This window comes from Scatophagus argus, chromosome 8 (assembly GCF_020382885.2).
Source record: "Scatophagus argus isolate fScaArg1 chromosome 8, fScaArg1.pri, whole genome shotgun sequence".
Taxonomy (NCBI): Eukaryota; Metazoa; Chordata; class Actinopteri; family Scatophagidae; genus Scatophagus; species Scatophagus argus.
The window spans coordinates 5,617,102-5,636,386 of record NC_058500.1 but is presented as its reverse complement, the minus strand read 5'-3'; the positions used below and the strand labels follow the sequence as shown (position 1 = coordinate 5,636,386).

The following is a 19,285-nucleotide window of genomic DNA, read 5'->3' as shown; positions in this document are numbered from 1 at the left end:
CGTTTGTTTTAATATTCGTCACCGTTATGTGCCTGCACAGATAAAATAAAAAAGGCGACCGCAGCTTTCACTCACACGCGTAAGAAATTACCAGAATTTGGATTTTGAGAAGGTGGATTAATTGGATTTGTAGGCTGCAAGCAGGCGATGAGCAGGATGGCCCGTAGCCTCTCAGCTGCACCGGCGTGCTGCATGTGGATGTGAGATGACAGGCTCCAGATGGTCCTCTTTTCACCCCTAGAAAGTTCTCTCTTTTCGGGGACAAATTCATATCTGTGATCCACAAACGCATCGCAGATCCCCTGAGGAGTTGATGGTGCGATTTCTGAAGTGATTTCGTGGTGTTAAACTGCGGACATGGATGGGGCAAAGAAAGGTAGGGACTCCTCACAGTGTCGCGCAGTAGACTGGAGAGAATATACACGTTATATGTCCAGAGTTATGCATCACACAATGGAAAAGTTTCGCTGTATTCTAAACCGCCAAGCTGAATAGAAATCGTAGAAAACTGCAGGTGGCGTTGGTGGAAGATTAATCTTTTATTTTTCTGAAAGAATACATCCAGATACTCTTTAAAAATAACAAGACTGGTCACACATAGTTAATCCTGGTAATAAAGTATGTTTGCTTCAATGGGAAACACGCTGTAAAAGTTAAACAAGAATGAGATGCACAACTGGTATTAATAAGTAAGTTTGCTTGAGCTCTCATCCATCCATATTCTTGGCTGTATACCCTTGTAGTTTTTCCATGGGTGAGATAATACGCGATAACACACGTACCCTCAGGCTAATTCTGTGTGCAGGGCCTTGTCAACAGGTGTTCATGGGCCTACATGGGGATAGTGCTAGGCTAAGTGCCATGCTGTTCCCAATAAAGAAGTAGGTCACATCTGGTCCTATAATATGAGGCCTTCAGGACAGAATACCTGTCTGTTAATACAGCCGGGTTTCAAATCCTTCCATAACCATGTGGGACAATAAGATGTGGGCTGATATTGGTAATAAAATAATTGCATCGCCTGAGTGAGGACTGAACTGGGTACAGGGGTTTGACTGCATGACAGTAAAGCTATCCATCAACACAGCAAGGCCATTTACTATGAGCAAACGAAAGGCTATCTTCATCTATCACTCCCCAGATGCATGCACAGATGTATACATTTACTTGCCCTGAATAAACTTAATCGCACCATAAATCTTTCACATTTCAGTTTTCACATCCAGGATGCTGAAAACACAGAATAACATAATTGCGGTTGTTGTTATTTTCTGACAGATGCCCCTCCTGGGGGCGATGGAGGAAAATCAGACACTCTCGGGTCGACTGGATCGTCCAGAAAAAGAGGAGGGGGGGCCAAGAAGGCGATGCAGGCAAACAAGTCTGCCCTCAGGGCCCCCCGAGCCCTCTGCTGCCTCACCCTCAGCAACCCAATCCGCATGGCAGCACTGGCCCTGGTGGAGTGGAAATATCCTTCTCTGAGTCGGTGCAGGTGCACAAGGGTTTGTGCATGCATATGTAAACAGTCTTTAATATGATGCAAATATACAATGCGTCCATGAGAAGGTATTGAGGTGTAGGCGGGATGGAGTTTTATTTTTCTGTTGTGAGTATTTTCCTGTAAACATGCATTCACAAGGCCTGTTGTACCCTTAACTGCAATCTTCAAGCCCTTTGATATTTTCATCCTACTTGCCATTTTTGCCAACTGTGTGGCCATGGGCGTGACCAAGCCGTACCCCGATGATGACTCCAACGCCACCAATCACAAGTTGGTGAGTTTCCATTAAGGAAGATATACAGGGGCTTGATCGCACTTATTTCTTTAACTCATTTCAAAAATTAAGAACATGTGAACCTGTTGTGCTCAGCCAAGTCAGGCTCAGATGTGAGTGTAGCTGATGCGATAACTCGTGATGGAGATTAATGGCCCATTTTAAAATGTGGAAAAACTACTTGTTAACACTTAACTGATTTCCTGGAAAAATCCTAATTTCACAAGTGTAATCTGGAACAGGGCTTTTTTATGGGCATAAAAAAGAGCTTTCAATTAGACCAGCTTGAAAAAGATGCTGCGCCTTTAAGGTAACCTTCATAATAAAAGTATGAACAAATGATAACAGTAAGAAAAATCACCACACAGTCACATAATTTTTCACAAAAGCAGGGATGAAATATGAAACCTGGGAGAATATTCTCTCTACATAAAGGGAAAGAGAAGAACTGAAAGAGGAAAGTACTGTAGGTATTTCCAGTCTGAAGTCAAAGTACCTTCATGCATGCTCACACTCACACATGGCTATAGTGATGCAAAGATACGTCGATCGGTCAGTGAGAGGACGTGTGAGATTGAAAAGTGTTTGAAGAGAGATGTTAGAGAAGGCAAAATGGAGAATATCACATGAGGTGTGAACTTCAGATGTTGGAGCTTTGGTCACACAGAACTTCCTTCGTCACACCTGCTGAAGCAGCACTCAGTTCCTGGAAAATGAAAGGGGAAAAAAAAAACAAGTTTAGGACACCAGCTTGATCCCTTTAAGGGCAATGAATGAAGCAGTCAAAGTGATGTTTCCTCCTGAGACCATTTCCTTTGGCACTGAGGACCCTGCAGGTTGACATGCATGATTAATGTGACAAAGGTGTGGGAAAGGCAGATTCAGTTCCTCATGAAAAGAACAGCAGTCAGTCTGTGGTCTGCTGAAGCATAGCAGCAATCAGTGCGAAGGTAACTGCGTTCTGCTGGATGGTAACGGTATTAGAGGGAAAAAGTTGCGGCGTGACCTCGTTCAGGTGACCTTATCAGGGATCATGACTTACTTAAACACCAACCATCTGCCTCATTTGTCTCTTTCTCTCCCTCTTACTCTCTTTTGCTTATTTTCTTTCCTATAAATTACAAATTACTCATTGGTCAAACTGAAAATCAGTCTCTTTTTCTCTTGCGTGTTGGAAATAGGCCCCAGTAAGAGCCAAGTCAAATGTTTATTAGAAAAATCTCATTGTTATTGCTTAGTCAGAAGCAGTCTTTAACTTGTTTTCATAAAGTAAAACTCACCAGATATTTCAATTAGATTTTAGGTCATTTAAGTTAAAAAAAATTCAGCAGGGACACACACCACACACTGGCAGCAGGGTAGATGTTAGCAGATCCCTTTATTGGATTTCACAAAGGAGGTAAGCTGACAGTTTAACACACACTTCGTTACAGTCACTTGCAGCGCAATCAGTTAGCAATCTTCAAATGTTGCTAATGTTACTCATTTTTGTGAGTTCCAGTCATTTTATGTTAAACCACATTACACCTGGATTATTATGTCAGCCTGAGGTAAAAGCCTCAGTGACAGTGGTAGCAGTGATTAGGAGCATTAAGCTGAAGTGTACAGAAAAGGGATTCAGAGACAGGATTAAGCCTGTGTTAGGCAGTGGGTTAAGAGGTTAGAAAGCCACTGCAGCCTGTCTTTAATGATAACGCACGTGATTTAAAGAAGGAAGAATGGAAAAAGTCAATAAGGCTGTATGTGGGAGAAATCAGCACTTTTTAAATGTCCTTATTTTTACTTTAACTGTAAAAATCTTTCTTCATCACTCATCTGTATTTATTCCTTTCAGATGCACTCACTGACATACAGAGAAGGTCATTCCAATTTTGTCTAACATCCTTTTTCTTTTGTTCTCAGGAACAAGTTGAGTATGTCTTCCTCGTCATCTTCACCATCGAGACCTTCACTAAAATTCTTGCCTACGGCTTAGTCATGCACCCCAGCGCCTACATACGCAGCGGATGGAACTTGCTTGACTTCATCATCGTCATTGTCGGGTATTTTTGGTGCTTCATGTCATCGCCGTTTGCAGTGTGCACATTTTCCGTCATTAATAAAAGTTCAGCAGCTGTTATGTGCGTCTGTCTGTGCAGGTTGTTCAGTGTAATAGCAGAAGGCATGACGGATCATAAGCCAGGAGAGGCCCATCATGCTGCAGGGAAACCTGGAGGCCTGGATGTCAAAGCTCTCAGGGCGTTCAGGGTGTTACGACCGCTGCGACTCGTATCTGGAGTGCCGAGTACGCCCAGCATCATCATGTATTGCAGTCTGCTTTGAATGTGACATTGAAAGTGTGTGTTTGCCTTGTCAGGTTTACAGATTGTGTTGAACTCCATCATGAAAGCCATGGTCCCTCTTCTGCACATCGGTATGCTGGTCATGTTTGTCATCATCATCTACGCTATCATCGGCTTGGAGCTTTTCATCGGCAGGATGCACAAGACGTGCTACGCCATCAGCACAGGTCCCTGCTCTCTAAACCAAAACTGGTTTTACACAGTGTCCACATTTCATGGATGGTGCCAGCTCACCTGCTGCTCTCTGCTCCAGGTCTCATGATGGAAGATGACCCGTCGCCTTGTGCGTTTGCTGGTAACGGGCGCTTTTGTGTCGGGAACGGGACTGAGTGCAGGGGCAAGTGGGAGGGCCCCAACGGTGGCATCACAAATTTCGACAATGTTTTCTTCGCCATGCTGACAGTCTTCCAGTGCATCACCATGGAGGGGTGGACAGATGTTCTCTACTGGGTACACAGACATGTTCCTCTACCCTCCACAGTTTTATATTGGCTTGTAACTGAAAGCGCTTAACCTTTGTCTCTCTGCACAGATGAATGATGCCATTGGCTACGAGATTCCATGGATCTACTTTGTGTCTCTGGTCATCTTTGGATCCTTTTTCATCATTAACCTTGTATTGGGTGTGTTGAGCGGGTGGGTAGCTGCTGCACTGCAGGTCACTGCATTCTGTGCATTCATTTCTTTTTTATGTGAATCACAGTGATTCCCTTACATGTGTCTTCAGTGTGTGGCTAAGTTTAGTTGAGTTTGTGTTTATGTGCGCAGAGAGTTCTCCAAGGAAAGAGAAAAGGCCGTGGCCCGTGGTGAGCTGCAGAAGGCGCAGGAGAGCAAGCAGATGGAGGAGGACATGATAGGATACATGGACTGGCTCATAGAGGCCGAGGACGTGGATGAAGAAGGAAACAAACGTTAGCTTAACACATATTTCACGCACTCATGCCGAAATGTCTACGTTTAGTTTAGCTTTCCGTTTGTACATGATCTGCCTCCGTTTGACTTCAAAGGTGCTGCAATTGCAAAGAAAAAAATGATGAAGAAGTTCGGCTGGTACAAACACAGCGAGGATGGCGGAGGTATGTCACCTGTCTGTGGTCGTGGTCTGTTGTTTTGTTTACTTTTATGTGGTTGTCTCTCTCTCTAACAGTCAGTGCTTCATCTCTATGCTCAACAGAGTCGGACTCGGACGATGATATAGCTTACCTCGATGATGACAGTGGCTTCTGTGCGTCCCTCATGTAAGGCAACAGAGACAGAACAACAGTATTTTGATTTTAGACAAGTCAGTTTGTGATTTGCACTCATATTTTCTTCCTTGTTTCCTCAGGGCGAAGATGATGGCCAACAGCTTCTGGTAAGAATTTCAATATTCAACTGTATTTATGTGATGAAGAGCCGGAAGTTTCGGAGAGATGTTTTGGTTTAGTCTTCCATTTAGAGGTATAACAAAGCATTGTGCTAACTGAAATTTTTATAATTTTTCTTATCATTCATCTGTGATATTTTTTTATGAACAAAGAGCTGATGTCTCCTCTCATATGACCCAAATCAAACCATAATTAGCCTAAGATAAACATAATTGGATCCTTGGAAATATTTAATATCAACTATTTTTCTTATTCCAAGTCACTTAATATGAATTTTCTTAGTTGTTCCAGCTTGTCAAACTGAGCTCCTGTTTCAAAATGTATTTTCTGCTCTTTTTTAGTGACCAGTTGTGCCAGCTGAATCACACGATGAGGAAGAACTGCCGCGTGGCCGTCAAGACCACTAACTTCTACTGGCTGGTGCTTCTGCTGGTGTTTCTCAACACGGTGGCCAGTGCCTCTGAGCACTACGGACAGCCAAAGTGGCTCACGGAAATGCAGGGTAAGAATCCAATCCTCCTTTTATTTTCATATTCATTTTTTGTCCTGATCTCAAGACAAAAATGTTTCTTTGTTTGTCCTACAGAGCGAGCCAATAAGATCCTGCTCCTGCTGTTCACTTTGGAGATGCTGATGAAGATGTACGCCTTCGGTCTACAGATCTATTTCATGGCGCTGTTCAACCGCTTCGATTGCTTTGTGGTGTGCGGCGGCATCCTGGAGACACTGCTTGTAGAGATGGAAGTCATCCCGCCCATCGGCATCTCTGTGCTGCGATGTATCCGACTGCTCAGGATATTCAAGATGACCCGGTAACTGGCTCGTTTGGCGCTTTTCACTCGGAGTCGGCGATACAGATCTATCTGCAGGTTCCTTTGAAAATCGTGACCTCTTCCATCTTATCATCATTTCCCAATGTATAATCTCTGCTCTCTCTGATTTTGTTGTTTCCAGGCACTGGGCTGCTTTGTCTGACCTGGTCAACTCGTTGCTCAACTCCATGAAAGCTATCTGCTCCCTTCTGCTCCTGCTCTTCCTCTTCCTCATCATCTTTGCCTTGCTGGGCATGCAGTTGTTTGGAGGCAAATTCAACTTTGATGAGACTCAGATGAAGAGAAGTACTTTTGACTCGTTCCCTCAGGCTCTGCTCACTTGCTTCCAGGTGATCTCCTTCTTATCTAACGTTGTTACGACCCTCTCTACTCAGTCGTTTTACATATGGCAGTATGATTTACATGTCTCTCACTCTGTCTTTCTTCTGTGTCTCTCTATTTCTGTCCTCTTTGGTGGTCTTTCTATGCAGATCCTCACTGGAGAGGACTGGAACGCCGTGATGTACGACGGTATAATGGCATATGGAGGGCCGATCTTCCCCAACATGGTGGTGTGCATTTACTTCGTCATCCTCTTCGTCTGTGGCAACTGTATCCTTTTCCAGTGATTGTGCCCTCGCTGTCCGACTCCTGTCGCAGTCTGAGCTTTAAATGTCGCTCTGTCATTTCAGTGGGAACAAACTGGACTCCTTAATTTTGCGATCAGACATTCTGCTCAACGTCTTCTTGGCTATCGCTGTGGACAACTTGGCTGGAGGCGGCGGAAAGAAAAAAGTCGAGTAAGTTTGACAGAAGGAAAAGGATGACAGTGAGCGGCGGACACATTTCTGGCTGGCTCACCTTTTCATTTCCTGCCGTTGTTTGTTTTTACAGAGAGAAAAAGGAGGAAGAAGAAGAGTGGGATGATGATGAAGAGAAAGAGGATGAAGATGCAGGGGTAGAGAATCTTTATTTTAAATCTTTTTCCCTTTTCAAAGTGAAACGGCAAACAACAACTGCTGATCTTCTGTCTCGTGTGTAGAACGAAGAGGATGACTGGCAGGAGAACGAGGAGCTGAGGGCCATCGAAGGGCTGGAAGGTGAGTCCAATGGAGAAACAGTCAGCATGCCGACTAAGGTGGAAACCGTCTCTTACACCTTTCTTTTTTCATCTTTACTTTATTGTAGGTGTTGCTCCATTAAAGCCTGAGTTCTCGGGGCCTAAAGAAAAGATTGTTCCAATTCCTGACGGAAGCTCCTTCTTCATTCTCGGAAAGAAAAACTGGTAATCTGAGATCATGCAGACCAAATTAATCTAATTCTACTGTACTAATCTTGGTCACTGATTTGTGTTATGGACTTTAACATCATGATTTTACTAAAACAACTCACTTTGTAATTTCCTTCCCACACGCAGTTTGCGAGTCGCCTGCCACAACCTCATCCATCACCCCTACTTCACCAACTTCATTCTCATCTTCATCATCCTCAGTAGTATTTCCCTGGCTGCTGAGGATCCAATCAAATCCCACTCATTCAGGAACATAGTAAGACCGAGACCATCGGCACCTCATCATCATTTCTCCTGCCAGACAGACCATCTGCTCATCGTTACCTGTGCAACAAACGAGACTGAATACTGATACTAATTTCTGTCATCCTCAGGTGCTCGGTTATGCTGATTATGTTTTCACTTCAGTTTTCACAGTGGAGATCGTACTAAAGGTAAACAGTAGGTGTGGCTGAAAGTGACAAAAGTTCTTTAATTTCTTCAACATAAGAAAGTTTTGAACTTTTTTTTCCCCCTACTTTCTTCGCTAACGTCCAGATGACAGTTTACGGAGCTTTCCTGCACACCGGCTCCTTCTGCAGAAATGCGTTCAACCTCCTCGACCTTCTGGTTGTGAGCGTGTCTCTCACATCTTTCTTTTTACAGTGAGTAGACACGTATCTCAAACAACCTGCACACTGTTCTCTCCTGACAGAAAAATCAATGAGAGTCTGGGTTGTGTAGAGGTAATGTGTAGAAGCAGTGAGGTCTGTCGTCTGATCTCTTCCCATTCTGCCATACATCTTTTGCTCTCAGTTCAAGTGCGATCTCTGTGGTCAAGATCCTCCGAGTACTGCGAGTGCTCAGGCCTCTTCGAGCCATCAACAGAGCCAAGGGACTTAAGGTAAACAATTTTCTTCCGTTTATGGTTCTATTTGTGATATATTTAAGCCATATTTGAAGCACATTTGTGTATATAACATATAGACAAAAGTATGGGGATGGGCTGTTTTTCGGGGGTTGGCCTTGGCCCCTTAGCTCCATTGAAGCAAAATCTTAATGCTTCAGCATACCAAGACATTTTGGACAATGCTATGCTTCCAACTTTGTGGCAACGGTTTTGGGAAGGCCCTTTTCTATTCCAGCATGACTGAGCCCCAGTGCACAAAGCAAAGCTCCATAAAGACATGGCTGGATGAGTTTGGTGTGTAAGAACCTTTGGGATGAACTGAAATGGAGATTGTGAGCCAGGCCTTTTGGTCCTGACCTCACAAATGCTCTACTGCATGAATGGGCAAAATTCCCTCAGAAACACTCCAACATGTTGTGGAAAGCCTTCACAGAAGAGTGGAAGCTGTTATAGCTGCAAAGCTGTCTGTGTGTTTAGACTGCAACGTCATTAAAGTCCCTGCTGGTCTTAACGGTCAGGTGTCCCAATACTTTTGTCTATGGAGTGTATTGCAGGATTGCTGTATTAATTGTGTAGGTGTTGGTTTTTTGTGATCAGTCAGCCATCAGTCGGCCACCAGTGCCCTAATGGCACCATAGAGTTTTCTTTGCCATTAATTTAGTGTATATTCATAGCTAACACGTCTTTCTGTGTTTGTATGCTCACAGAATGTGGTGCAGTGCGTGTTCGTGGCGATCCGAACCATCGGCAACATCTTAATTGTCACAACACTCCTTCAGTTCATGTTTGCCTGTATTGGAGTGCAGCTCTTTAAGGTACATGCTCGTGCTGTCAGCCTTTTGATGAATGCAATCCAATGCATCTGTTCTGTCTTAAAGTCAACTCCAGAATCATCAGCAGAAGCACTGTGAGACAGATGTGGTAGATGAATGTTATGGCAGAGCTGCTACTGAAGTGGCCCTGGGTGTATTTTTGTCTTTTCTCACAGATCTTAAAAGTGAAGTGACCCGTGAGTGTTTTCAATGGCCTTACTTTCCTGTGTTTAATATTACAGGGCAGATTCTACAGCTGCACAGATGAAGCCAAACACACCCCTGAGGAGTGCAAGTCAGTTTTCTTTGCTTGGTTTGTCCACACAATACGCAGCACCTGATAGTGTCAACGTGCAGTTTTAAAATGTCGGGATGTGTCTGATCTTAGGGGAACCTTTGTGGTCTATAAAGACGGGGATATGAACCACCCCATGGTGAGGGAGAGGATTTGGGAAAACAGTGATTTCAACTTCGACAATGTGCTGAATGGCATGCTGGCTTTATTCACCGTGTCCACATTTGAAGGCTGGCCACAGTGAGTAGCAACTTTGCAAAGTATATACTGTAGGTATATCCTAAATACACTGTAGGTTTGAGAAAACATTAGATTTCTTGACAATAAGCGAACAAAAATAAATAAGATAATGTCAGCCTCATCACATTCTTTGAATCTACCTTTCGTCGGTAAACGTGTCCTCACTGTGTTTTGCATAAAGGCTGCTCTACCGTGCCGTGGATGCCAATGCCATAAACCGAGGGCCCATTTACAACTACCGAGTGGAAATCTCCATCTTCTTCATCATCTACATCATCATCATCGCCTTCTTCATGATGAACATATTCGTGGGTTTTGTCATCATCACATTTCGAGAGCAAGGGGAGGCTGAATTCAAAAACTGTGAACTCAACAAAAACCAAGTCAGTTCTTTTGCAAAAACTTTTGGAGCTTTAGTGGCTCTGGAAGATTTCTCAACGTCATTTGTGTTTCCCTTCTTTTGTGTTTCCAGCGCCAGTGTGTGTATTATGCACTAAAAGCTCAACCTATAAAGATTTACATTCCAAAAAACCCGTCGCAGCTCAAATTCTGGAAAATCATCAACTCCAGCCAATTCGAATATGTCATGTTTGTGCTGATTTTGGGGAACACGCTCACTCTGGCTGTTCAGGTATCGTTTCACGCAGCTCTGCCATAAAATACAGAAATATCAACCTGTTTTTGTGTTGTGGTGGTGTGAAGGTCTGTCTTGTTGCTTCTCTCGCAGCATTACGAGCAGTCTAAACTCTTCACCTCCATCATGGACATCCTCAACATGATCTTCACTGTGGTTTTCACGATAGAAATGATTATCAAGTTATTGGCTCTGCGGGCTCATGTGAGGTTTCACTCTTTTGCCCCTGAAGATAACATTCAGGACGCATGTGAAGGCTGTTTGTCTGTTTTTATGAGTCTCACTTTGCTTATTTTTCCCTTTGTAGCACTATTTCATCGATCCATGGAATTCGTTTGACGCTTTGATCGTCGTGGGGAGCGTGTTGGATATCGCGGTCTCTGAGTTTAGTGTGAGTTTGTTCACACTTCCATTTCCATTAGCCGACAAACGAAAAACAGAGTGTGTACACATTTCCAAAGCTCATGCGTGCCACAGTGCTTCCTCTACTGCTGTGGGAAAAAAACGTGTTGAATTGTCAGAATGAGACTTAAATAAACCTGACAAGAGGCTGTGAGAGGCTTTTCTGTCCCTGAAAATTCTCTGCGAAAGTAATGAGTTTGATGTAATGTAAAACCCCTGAAGCCAATAACTTTCAAAGCTGTTACTGTGAAAAATGAAAAGATCCATTTGTTACTTTCCCATCACGTCTCATCACAACTTTCAGCCCCGATAATCCTGAAGCTGAGACAAGCCACAACAATAACGTCAGCGACAGCAAAATATTAAATTCTCAATATCCTGTTTTCCACACCACATGGTGATATTATGTAACAGTGGAGAATTTGAAACAGAGCCCTTTGCACATTATATAAAGCAGTTAATCTGATAGTGGGAATGAAACCAGAGGAGAATCCAGTTGCTAGAATGAAGAGTATTACTGCCCTCAGCGCGTATTCATCTCTGGGGGGTGTTTTATAGGGCCATTCCAGTATTGAAAATGTATTGTGTCTGATCCTGATGGCTTTCAAATCTCTTTCCTCTCACATGGTGTCTCTTATCTGTTGTTGATTTCCTGATATATGGATCCAGGGAGGAGGAGGTCACGGTGAGGTGAGAACTCAACCACAACCACTGCAACTCCAAATATGTCTTACTCATATTTCCAGTTACTAAATGTGTGTGAGCGCTCTAACACATTACATTAATTACCTGTATCTCAACACATGTTTTTATATCCAGGGTAAAGGAGAAAGTGGGAAAGTGTCCATCACATTCTTCCGTTTATTCCGAGTCTTGAGGTTGGTTAAACTGCTCAGCAAAGGAGAAGGCATTCGAACCCTCCTCTGGACTTTTGTCAAGTCGCTGCAGGTCAGTGTGACGCAGAGCGAGGACAATGCAAAGGAATGGTTATAGCACCTGCACTAAATAACGGAGCTCTCGGTTTTATTCTGCTCAGGCGCTGCCTTACGTCGGTCTGCTCATCGCAATGATCTTTTTCATCTATGCTGTGATTGGCATGCAGGTGAGCCTCTCTCATCGATAATTTTCATTTTTACCAGCTGAAATGAATCAGTTAGCTAATTAATGGTAAACAAAACCATACAAGACAGTTTGCCCTCATTTCATTTAGTTTTTATTAGCCATATTGACCTGATGGTTGCACCCCACACCTCATCCTGCCTCATGGACACTTCACATTAATGTCTCCACATCTAACTCAACATTATAGCAAATCTTTACTAGGCTTATCATTTGTACTGCAAACATTTCATCTCCTTTGTTTTTCAAAAACTGCACACCTATTTTCATTTTAAAACAGATGTATATTACACATTTTTTATTGCAAGTTCTTGAAAGTTTCTTGAAATTTCTTACCAAGTGCATTGTTCTGCTTTCAGACATTTGGCAAAGTGGCCGTTGATGACAACACACATATCAACAGGAACTGCAACTTCCAGACTTTCTTCATGGCTGTCCTGGTGCTCTTCAGGTGAGCCATTTTAGCCAGCAAGAGACTGATGTTAAGGGTGTTTTGAAAGTTTTTAAGGCAGCTCAAACATCACCTGCATTTATTCTTTCATGGAAATATTCCATCTTTGCTCCACTACTTGGAGGAAATTTTCCTTCTCCATCTGTAAGATTTAAGAGATCTTAGTGTGTAAGTGCAGGTGAAGTGAGAATGCTGCCTCTGTGTGTGTGTGTGTTTGTAGGTGTGCCACTGGAGAGCAGTGGCAGGAGATAATGCTGGCAGCTCTGCCCGGCAGACGCTGTGACCCAGAATCTGACACTGAGCCTGGTGAAGAGTTCACCTGCGGAAGCAACTTGTCCTACATCTACTTCATCAGCTTCTTCATGCTCTGTGCTTACCTGGTGAGCAAAGCTGCGGAGGATGAGGGACACTTCCTGTCTGTTTTTCCTCAGATCATTTGTAGTAAAACACTTTCCCTCCTTTGGTAAAAACGTAATGCAGCCTCCTGACTCCAAATTAAATTTAGATCTAATTAATTCAAACTTGTGTTTTACATGCTGTCATGTTGAGTGAGATCAAAGTCACACGAAAGCAGGGGGTAGCATTACAGCAACTGAACAGCAGCAGTTTTAAAAAGCTAACCCAGCCCTTTAGAGAGATTTTGTTAATCCAAACAGCAAAATCTTTATTTAAAAGGACACACATATTTTCTATCACCTCTGTGCTATTTTAAAACATTAAACAGGTTAAATGAAGGTAACTTTAAACTTGTGTGAGAGCAGCACAGGGTCTAATCGGAAGAAAATGCTGTATATATAAAATTAAAGTTTTAATCTTTTTCAGCTGTTGCACACCTGTAGTGAAAACAGTGGAGGAATCCAGTAAAATACAGTTGCTGAGGACGTTAAATTCACTTAAAACACGAACTAGAACTAGACAAATTTTCACATATTTCATGTATCTTAAAGTGTCGAGTGTTTGAGACTGTCATTGCCATGGTTGGATTTCTGTCAAAGCTCTTTCCTTGCTCCTTGCAAGCACAGCTTCCAGATTCATGTTCAGCCTGGCAGCTTCGTGTGTGTCTTGCATTCCTTCTATGGTTTCTTCTCTTATGGGCAGCTGACATCCATCAGTCTGTGTGTGGTCCCTGATCTTTGGAAGAACCCCCCCCCGACTAAAATAGACTCGGACACATTTTACCCTGCTGGGTTTTTGTGAAATTCACAGAACTGGATGGCTTGACGTGCACACACGTTATTATGATATATAAGACCATTCAAATCATCACATGTTTTTAGAAGCAAACAACCGCATTCATGCAAAATGTCGTTTTGTCCATTTCCAACAAGAGTAATGTATTGCATACTGTCCAGTTTAAAAGGGTCCTCACACTCTCTACTGAATACGCTTATCAAATCTTGTTCCTTATAGATAGCAGCTGTTAAGATTCTGTTCTCTTCTCTATCAAGATTATCAACTTGTTTATTGCTGTCATCATGGACAACTTTGAGTACCTGACACGAGACTGGACTGTGCTCGGTACTCACCACCTGGACGAGTTTAAGAGAGTCTGGTCCGACTACGATCCAGAGGCCACGTAAGACTCGATTGTCTTAAGCCTTCCTGTTTGTTCCCTCTTAACTCTTAAAGAAAATGTCTGTTTTGTGTCTCGCAGCGGTCGCATAAAGCACATCGATGTTGTCACCATGCTGCGAAGGATTCAGCCGCCGCTCGGTTTTGGAAAACTGTGTCCTCATCGTGTCGCTTGCAAGGTAAATCAACACGAGTCCGGGGCTGCACTTTTGATTGTAGACGAGCAGATCTCACACCTCCTGCCTCGTCCTCTTGTCCTCACAGAGGCTGGTTGCTATGAATGTCCCGCTGCACCCAGATGGGACGGTCACCTTTAACGCTACTCTGTTTGCTCTCGTCCGAACCTCACTCAAGATCAAGACTGAAGGTTAGAGCGTTCACACACACACACACACACACACACACACACACACACACACACACACACACATAGTGGCACAAGCTCTCTCAGTGTTGCCAGCATGCTGTAACCCTTAAAGCATCTGTTGTTTTTGCACCACTCAGGCCCCATCGACCAGCAGAATGAAGAGCTGAAGGTGATCATTAAGAAGCTCTGGAAGCGCACCAAACCTAAACTCATTGATGAAGTCATTCCTCCCCCTAGAGGTAAATCAAATATTTGCATAGCTGAGAACCGTGATAAAAAAAAAAGAAAGCAGAGGTCACTAAAAATGGTAACTTTTGCTGTTAGAAGCTCGTGAAAATACTTTCTTTAGAAAATGAGCTACATTCAAAAATATACTGTTTGCCTGAATTCAGGAATAATGTAAGACATTTCCATTAATGCCAATACATCCCTATCTTTTTAATCTTCTCAGGGGATGAGGTGACTTGTGGGAAGTTTTACGCCAGCTTCCTGATTCAGGACTATTTCAAAAAGTTCCGCAAGAGAAAAGAGAGGGAGAGGAAATCCAAAAAGAAGGACAAGGCGGCGTCTCTGCAGGTGAAAACATCTTTTTAGTGTCAAACTGCACAAACGTTGTTCTGCAAAGAGATGATCAAACATCCAAAGGAAGTAAAAATAAGCAAAATACAAATAAATTCACTTGGAGGGGAAATGAATATTTGCTTTGACAGTCGTTATCAGCACACTATATGTCAGCGTTTATACGTTTAAAATTTGTGTCCTCAGCAAGGACTGCGGACACTGCAGGACTTGGCTCCAGAGATGCGTCTGGCGATGGCCTGCGACCTTGAAGAAGAGGAGGGTGTGGAGGGAGAGATGACTGGCGAAGAGGTATTTGACAGTGAGCCTGGGACCTCAGCGACCACCACGCCCGCCAGCACACCGTTACCGCACATAAACATGCTGGTGGAGCAGACAACTGTGATCGTGGAGCCCGAGCCCATGGTGGCCAACGGAGGCGTGATCACAGAGCAGGTGATGGGCCTGCAGGAGCACGAGAGACCAGGATCAGAGCTGGCAGGCATCAGAGTTGTAACAGAACAGCCTGTGGGCTCCAAAACCCTGCCCATCATCAGGTGTGCTCCTCTATTTTTATATAAGCCTGTGCATTATATATAAATTCACACACTGGCATTTTTCAGAAAGCCATAATGAGTTTCCTGTTCTCTCCTGTTCAGGACCGACTCCATCAGCGAATTGCCTCCTCCTCCTTCCCCAGAAATGTCACTTCCCCCAGAAATGGCGCCTACCCCGGAGTTGGCCCCTCCTCCGGAGACAGCAGGCGGAGGAGAGGTAGTAGCTGAGGGACCAGCTGTGGTGGCTACAACCGAAGTAGCTGAGCAGGTTTATAGCTGCGAAGGAGATGCTGCAAGTCTAGCATCAGTGGACAGGTAAGAAACAAGCAAGAGAGTGAAGAGTGAGATATCTGTAAATATATAATTTATCAATAAACAGTTTGACTTAAATAAATAGTATGTTTTCTTATCAAGAGTTAAATAAGAAGATCGATGCCACCCTCTTAAATTTGATGCTGTAGTTCTTGGAAGGCACATGTTTTTGCTTTTGAACAGAAACTGTCATCTTAGCTTAGCCTTTATGCTGTCATTTCCTTTAAAAATCCTAAATCATGATGAAACTCTCGATGTGGTTCCTACAGATACGTGTATCCAGAGGCCGTCTCTCCTGTGCCAACAGAGATGGGCTACAATGGACAGAGCCTGGAGCGAACAAGCAGCATTGGGGAGATACCGTATGACACTCACGATGCCAATGGCTTCGTTAGAAACGGTTATAGTGACACCAACATGAATGGAGGGAGTGTTGCTGCAAGCCCCACTCCCTATGGCACAAATGGATATGACGGGAACGGATACACAGGCTACAGTGAACATGGCAGTATCATCAGTGCCAACGGTAATGGAAGCACATGCAATGAGAATGGCAGCAGTATCGGTGGTCACACTGGGAATGGCTACAATGGAAATGTGAATGGTGGCACGCAGTTTGTCAGGAGGCGACTTCTTCCCGCCATACCGCAGGGTGGGAAACACATTTTATTCATGTTATTATCTGTTTTTTCTTCTCAGGTTTTCCTTTCTCAGTCTTTATTTGGGGGCAGTGATGGTAATTTCATTGTGTACATTGAACACATAATGACTGAACTGTGTGCAATGTACTAAATTACTTTATTTTAATATCTAATATGCTATGAGAGCTGCAACTGTTGATTTACTTTTGTGTTGTTTTGATAATCATGTCATTTGTCCACCAAAAACACCAAACATTTTATGGTTCCAGGTTTTCAAAGATGAGCATTTGCTGCCTTCACTTGTCTTTACATTAAAATAATTTGAATGTCTTTGGGTTTTGGACTGCTGTGGCTATTTGGATATGCGTATATACGACTTTCACTGTTAACTAACACTTCCCTGCTTACCATTTTAGGTCGTAGACCTTCCTTTAACTTTCAGTGTCTGAGGCCACAGAGGAGTATGGACGACCAGCTGCCCATTCCAGGGAACTACCGTGGGAACACATCCCCATCCAGATCCCGTCTACAGGTAAAAGTATGACACACACACACACTCAAAATGTTATCCTTCATACACTGAGTTTGTCTCATCCTGCTCTTGCACTTCTGTGTCAGACTCAGCACAGCCTGGACTCCCGGCCCAGCAGTGTGTCCTCGATGTCATCTGCCTCCTGGGCGAACACTGGAGCAGCTGGTACCACTCCTGTTCCAGGAATAATCAACCCTTCAGGACGCAGGGGCAAGCTCATCTACACCCCTATGATCCTGGTGGACGAAGCCTCCGGCACCAGCCAGCCGTTGTGGAGCGACGGTTCAGCCAGCCTCCCTGCAGGAAGCCGTCCTGGCTGGTACCCCGGTCAGACAAGAACCTTCACCAGCATGAGGGTGCCACCGGTCAACCAGGGCTTCGTAAACAAAGGAAGTGCTGACAGTCTGGTCGAGTCGGTGAGTAATAATGCAACATGTAATTTCTGTGAAGGAGAAACCTTTGGCAACCACCAGCAAGTGCATTTTATAAGCATATACACTATTTTGAATTACTTTGAACCTCCTGGCAGTTTGGTTTGGTGGGTGTTTTAATTAAAACCTAAATTTTCCCAATTATATTCATCTTATCTGCATTTTAACAGCTGTATTAAAGGATAAAATCACATTTTTCACATCTATCTTAAAATCTTGAGTCTATAGGGAAGATTTCACATTAAAAAAAATGTAACTTTGGAAGATCCCATGTTGGTCTGACTAACTCACACTGCTGATATGTTAGCCACAGATAATATTAACATTTTCGCATAGAACAGCGATGGCCCTGAGAACTCAACACACTGCAACTTCAGAAAATACGATCAAATCAAGAGAATGTATTAGGACACATGCACAACATTTACAAATACAGATGTCGACAGAAACTGTTTCCAGGAGGACACTGAAAAGTGACAAACACACCCAGACTGGCTGGGACACAACAACAACAACCGTGTTGTATTCATCAGTTTTTAGAAAAAAATGTTGGTCCAGTCTGACACTTACATATTGTTCTTCTTAAGAGTGATGTTCAATACTCTCTAATTTTCCTAAGTGTGTTGTCAAGATAAGACCATTTGCTGTGACCGTGCTGTTTACATTATGATAAAAGAAATAAAAGTTGCTCCTTGCTGTTGACTGGAGGGCAGTTCAGTTTCAGCTGATAAACTTCTCAGTTTGACTTGCATGTTATGTTTGTGTGTTAGAGATAGAGAATGAATGGCTAAAAGCATAATCCCTCCACAAACATCATCATCCTTCTCCTTTTTTTTTCTGTCTCACTCATGTCAGATCTTGATCTCTGAGGGTCTCGGCATGTATGCCAGGGACCCGAAGTTTGTGAACTTTGCCAAGCGTGAGATTGCTGAAGCCTGTCACATGAGCCTGGATGAGATGGAGAGCGCCGCTACAGACCTCATAGCCCGTGGAGCCAGTCAGTCGATTTCTCGCTTTGAGGATGAACTGGCCGACGAAATGAACTGTGTGATTTCTTACTGAGATCAGCAAAGCTGAAATAACTGGATGAGAAAGTGAGGTGTGGAGTTTGGTTAAAGAAAAAAAAGACCGGGGTGGGGGGTGGGGGGTCATGTCTGCTGTGGAGAAAGAAGGAAGTGTGTGTAAGAAGGGTGGGATACAAATGAGACGTGAACTTTGGGTAGGATGCTTTTATTTACGAATGCCAAAACACACACACAGTGACACACAAGCTGATTTAAAAAGCACGTCAGTATGTGGCAGCACCTGACAAGGTATGAACACTATGACTGTGGTGCTCTGCGGAAGAGCCTGCTGCACGTGACAGCATCATTATGATAAAGGACCATTTTTCTGCATTGTATTCTTATTTTTACTGAACCTGAATTGTTGTCACTTTACACACCTGCATGTTCAGTTGCAATCATGGCAAATAAGCACAATATATCTGTAAATATGTGTACTGACTATACTATTAGCCCAATAAAACATTTATACATCGTTGCACGAATATTGAGATTCAGTTGAAAGCACTGATTTGTGAGTGCTCACAGCATTCACCCTTTTAGAGAAATATTTATATATACTGAATATTGAATATCCTCTAATATTACACACACAAACTCATAGAAAAGTTTGGGGGGATGTTTGTGACTATAAATAAAACATTGCATTTTCTCAAATATGTGTGTGTGAGAGATAATTATTCCTGTACAGTAATGACACACAGAGTACTTCAGCTGCTACAAAGTTGAAAACCGCTGCAAAATATAAAAGAGTGGATTATATAATCAGCCATTAACGAACCGGCAGATGGACAACATCTGGGTTTCACTTCCCCATTTGGA

The 19,285-nt window shown here is 43.3% G+C and overlaps 1 protein-coding gene across 1 annotated transcript; it reads left to right on the top strand.

Moving 5' to 3' along the window:
- Positions 1-1,659: 1,659 nt before the first annotated feature.
- On the top strand, positions 1,660-18,526 carry cacna1fa (calcium channel, voltage-dependent, L type, alpha 1F subunit a). Its single transcript, XM_046397280.1, has 45 exons — positions 1,660-1,775; positions 3,678-3,817; positions 3,914-4,059; positions 4,132-4,284; positions 4,371-4,567; positions 4,650-4,753; positions 4,886-5,028; positions 5,125-5,193; positions 5,292-5,355; positions 5,445-5,471; positions 5,826-5,986; positions 6,071-6,296; positions 6,439-6,646; positions 6,788-6,908; positions 7,024-7,096; positions 7,191-7,254; positions 7,339-7,396; positions 7,485-7,581; positions 7,714-7,843; positions 7,962-8,021; positions 8,125-8,231; positions 8,383-8,470; positions 9,184-9,291; positions 9,531-9,583; positions 9,677-9,823; positions 10,005-10,206; positions 10,296-10,454; positions 10,551-10,661; positions 10,765-10,848; positions 11,529-11,549; positions 11,679-11,807; positions 11,896-11,961; positions 12,338-12,429; positions 12,650-12,809; positions 13,878-14,005; positions 14,084-14,180; positions 14,266-14,368; positions 14,506-14,607; positions 14,820-14,944; positions 15,134-15,483; positions 15,586-15,798; positions 16,065-16,447; positions 16,853-16,968; positions 17,055-17,384; positions 18,255-18,526. The coding sequence occupies exons 1-45, from the start codon at positions 1,719-1,721 to the stop codon at positions 18,459-18,461; spliced, it is 5,979 nt and encodes a 1,992-aa protein (XP_046253236.1). The 5' UTR covers positions 1,660-1,718; the 3' UTR covers positions 18,462-18,526.
- Positions 18,527-19,285: the final 759 nt, after the last annotated feature.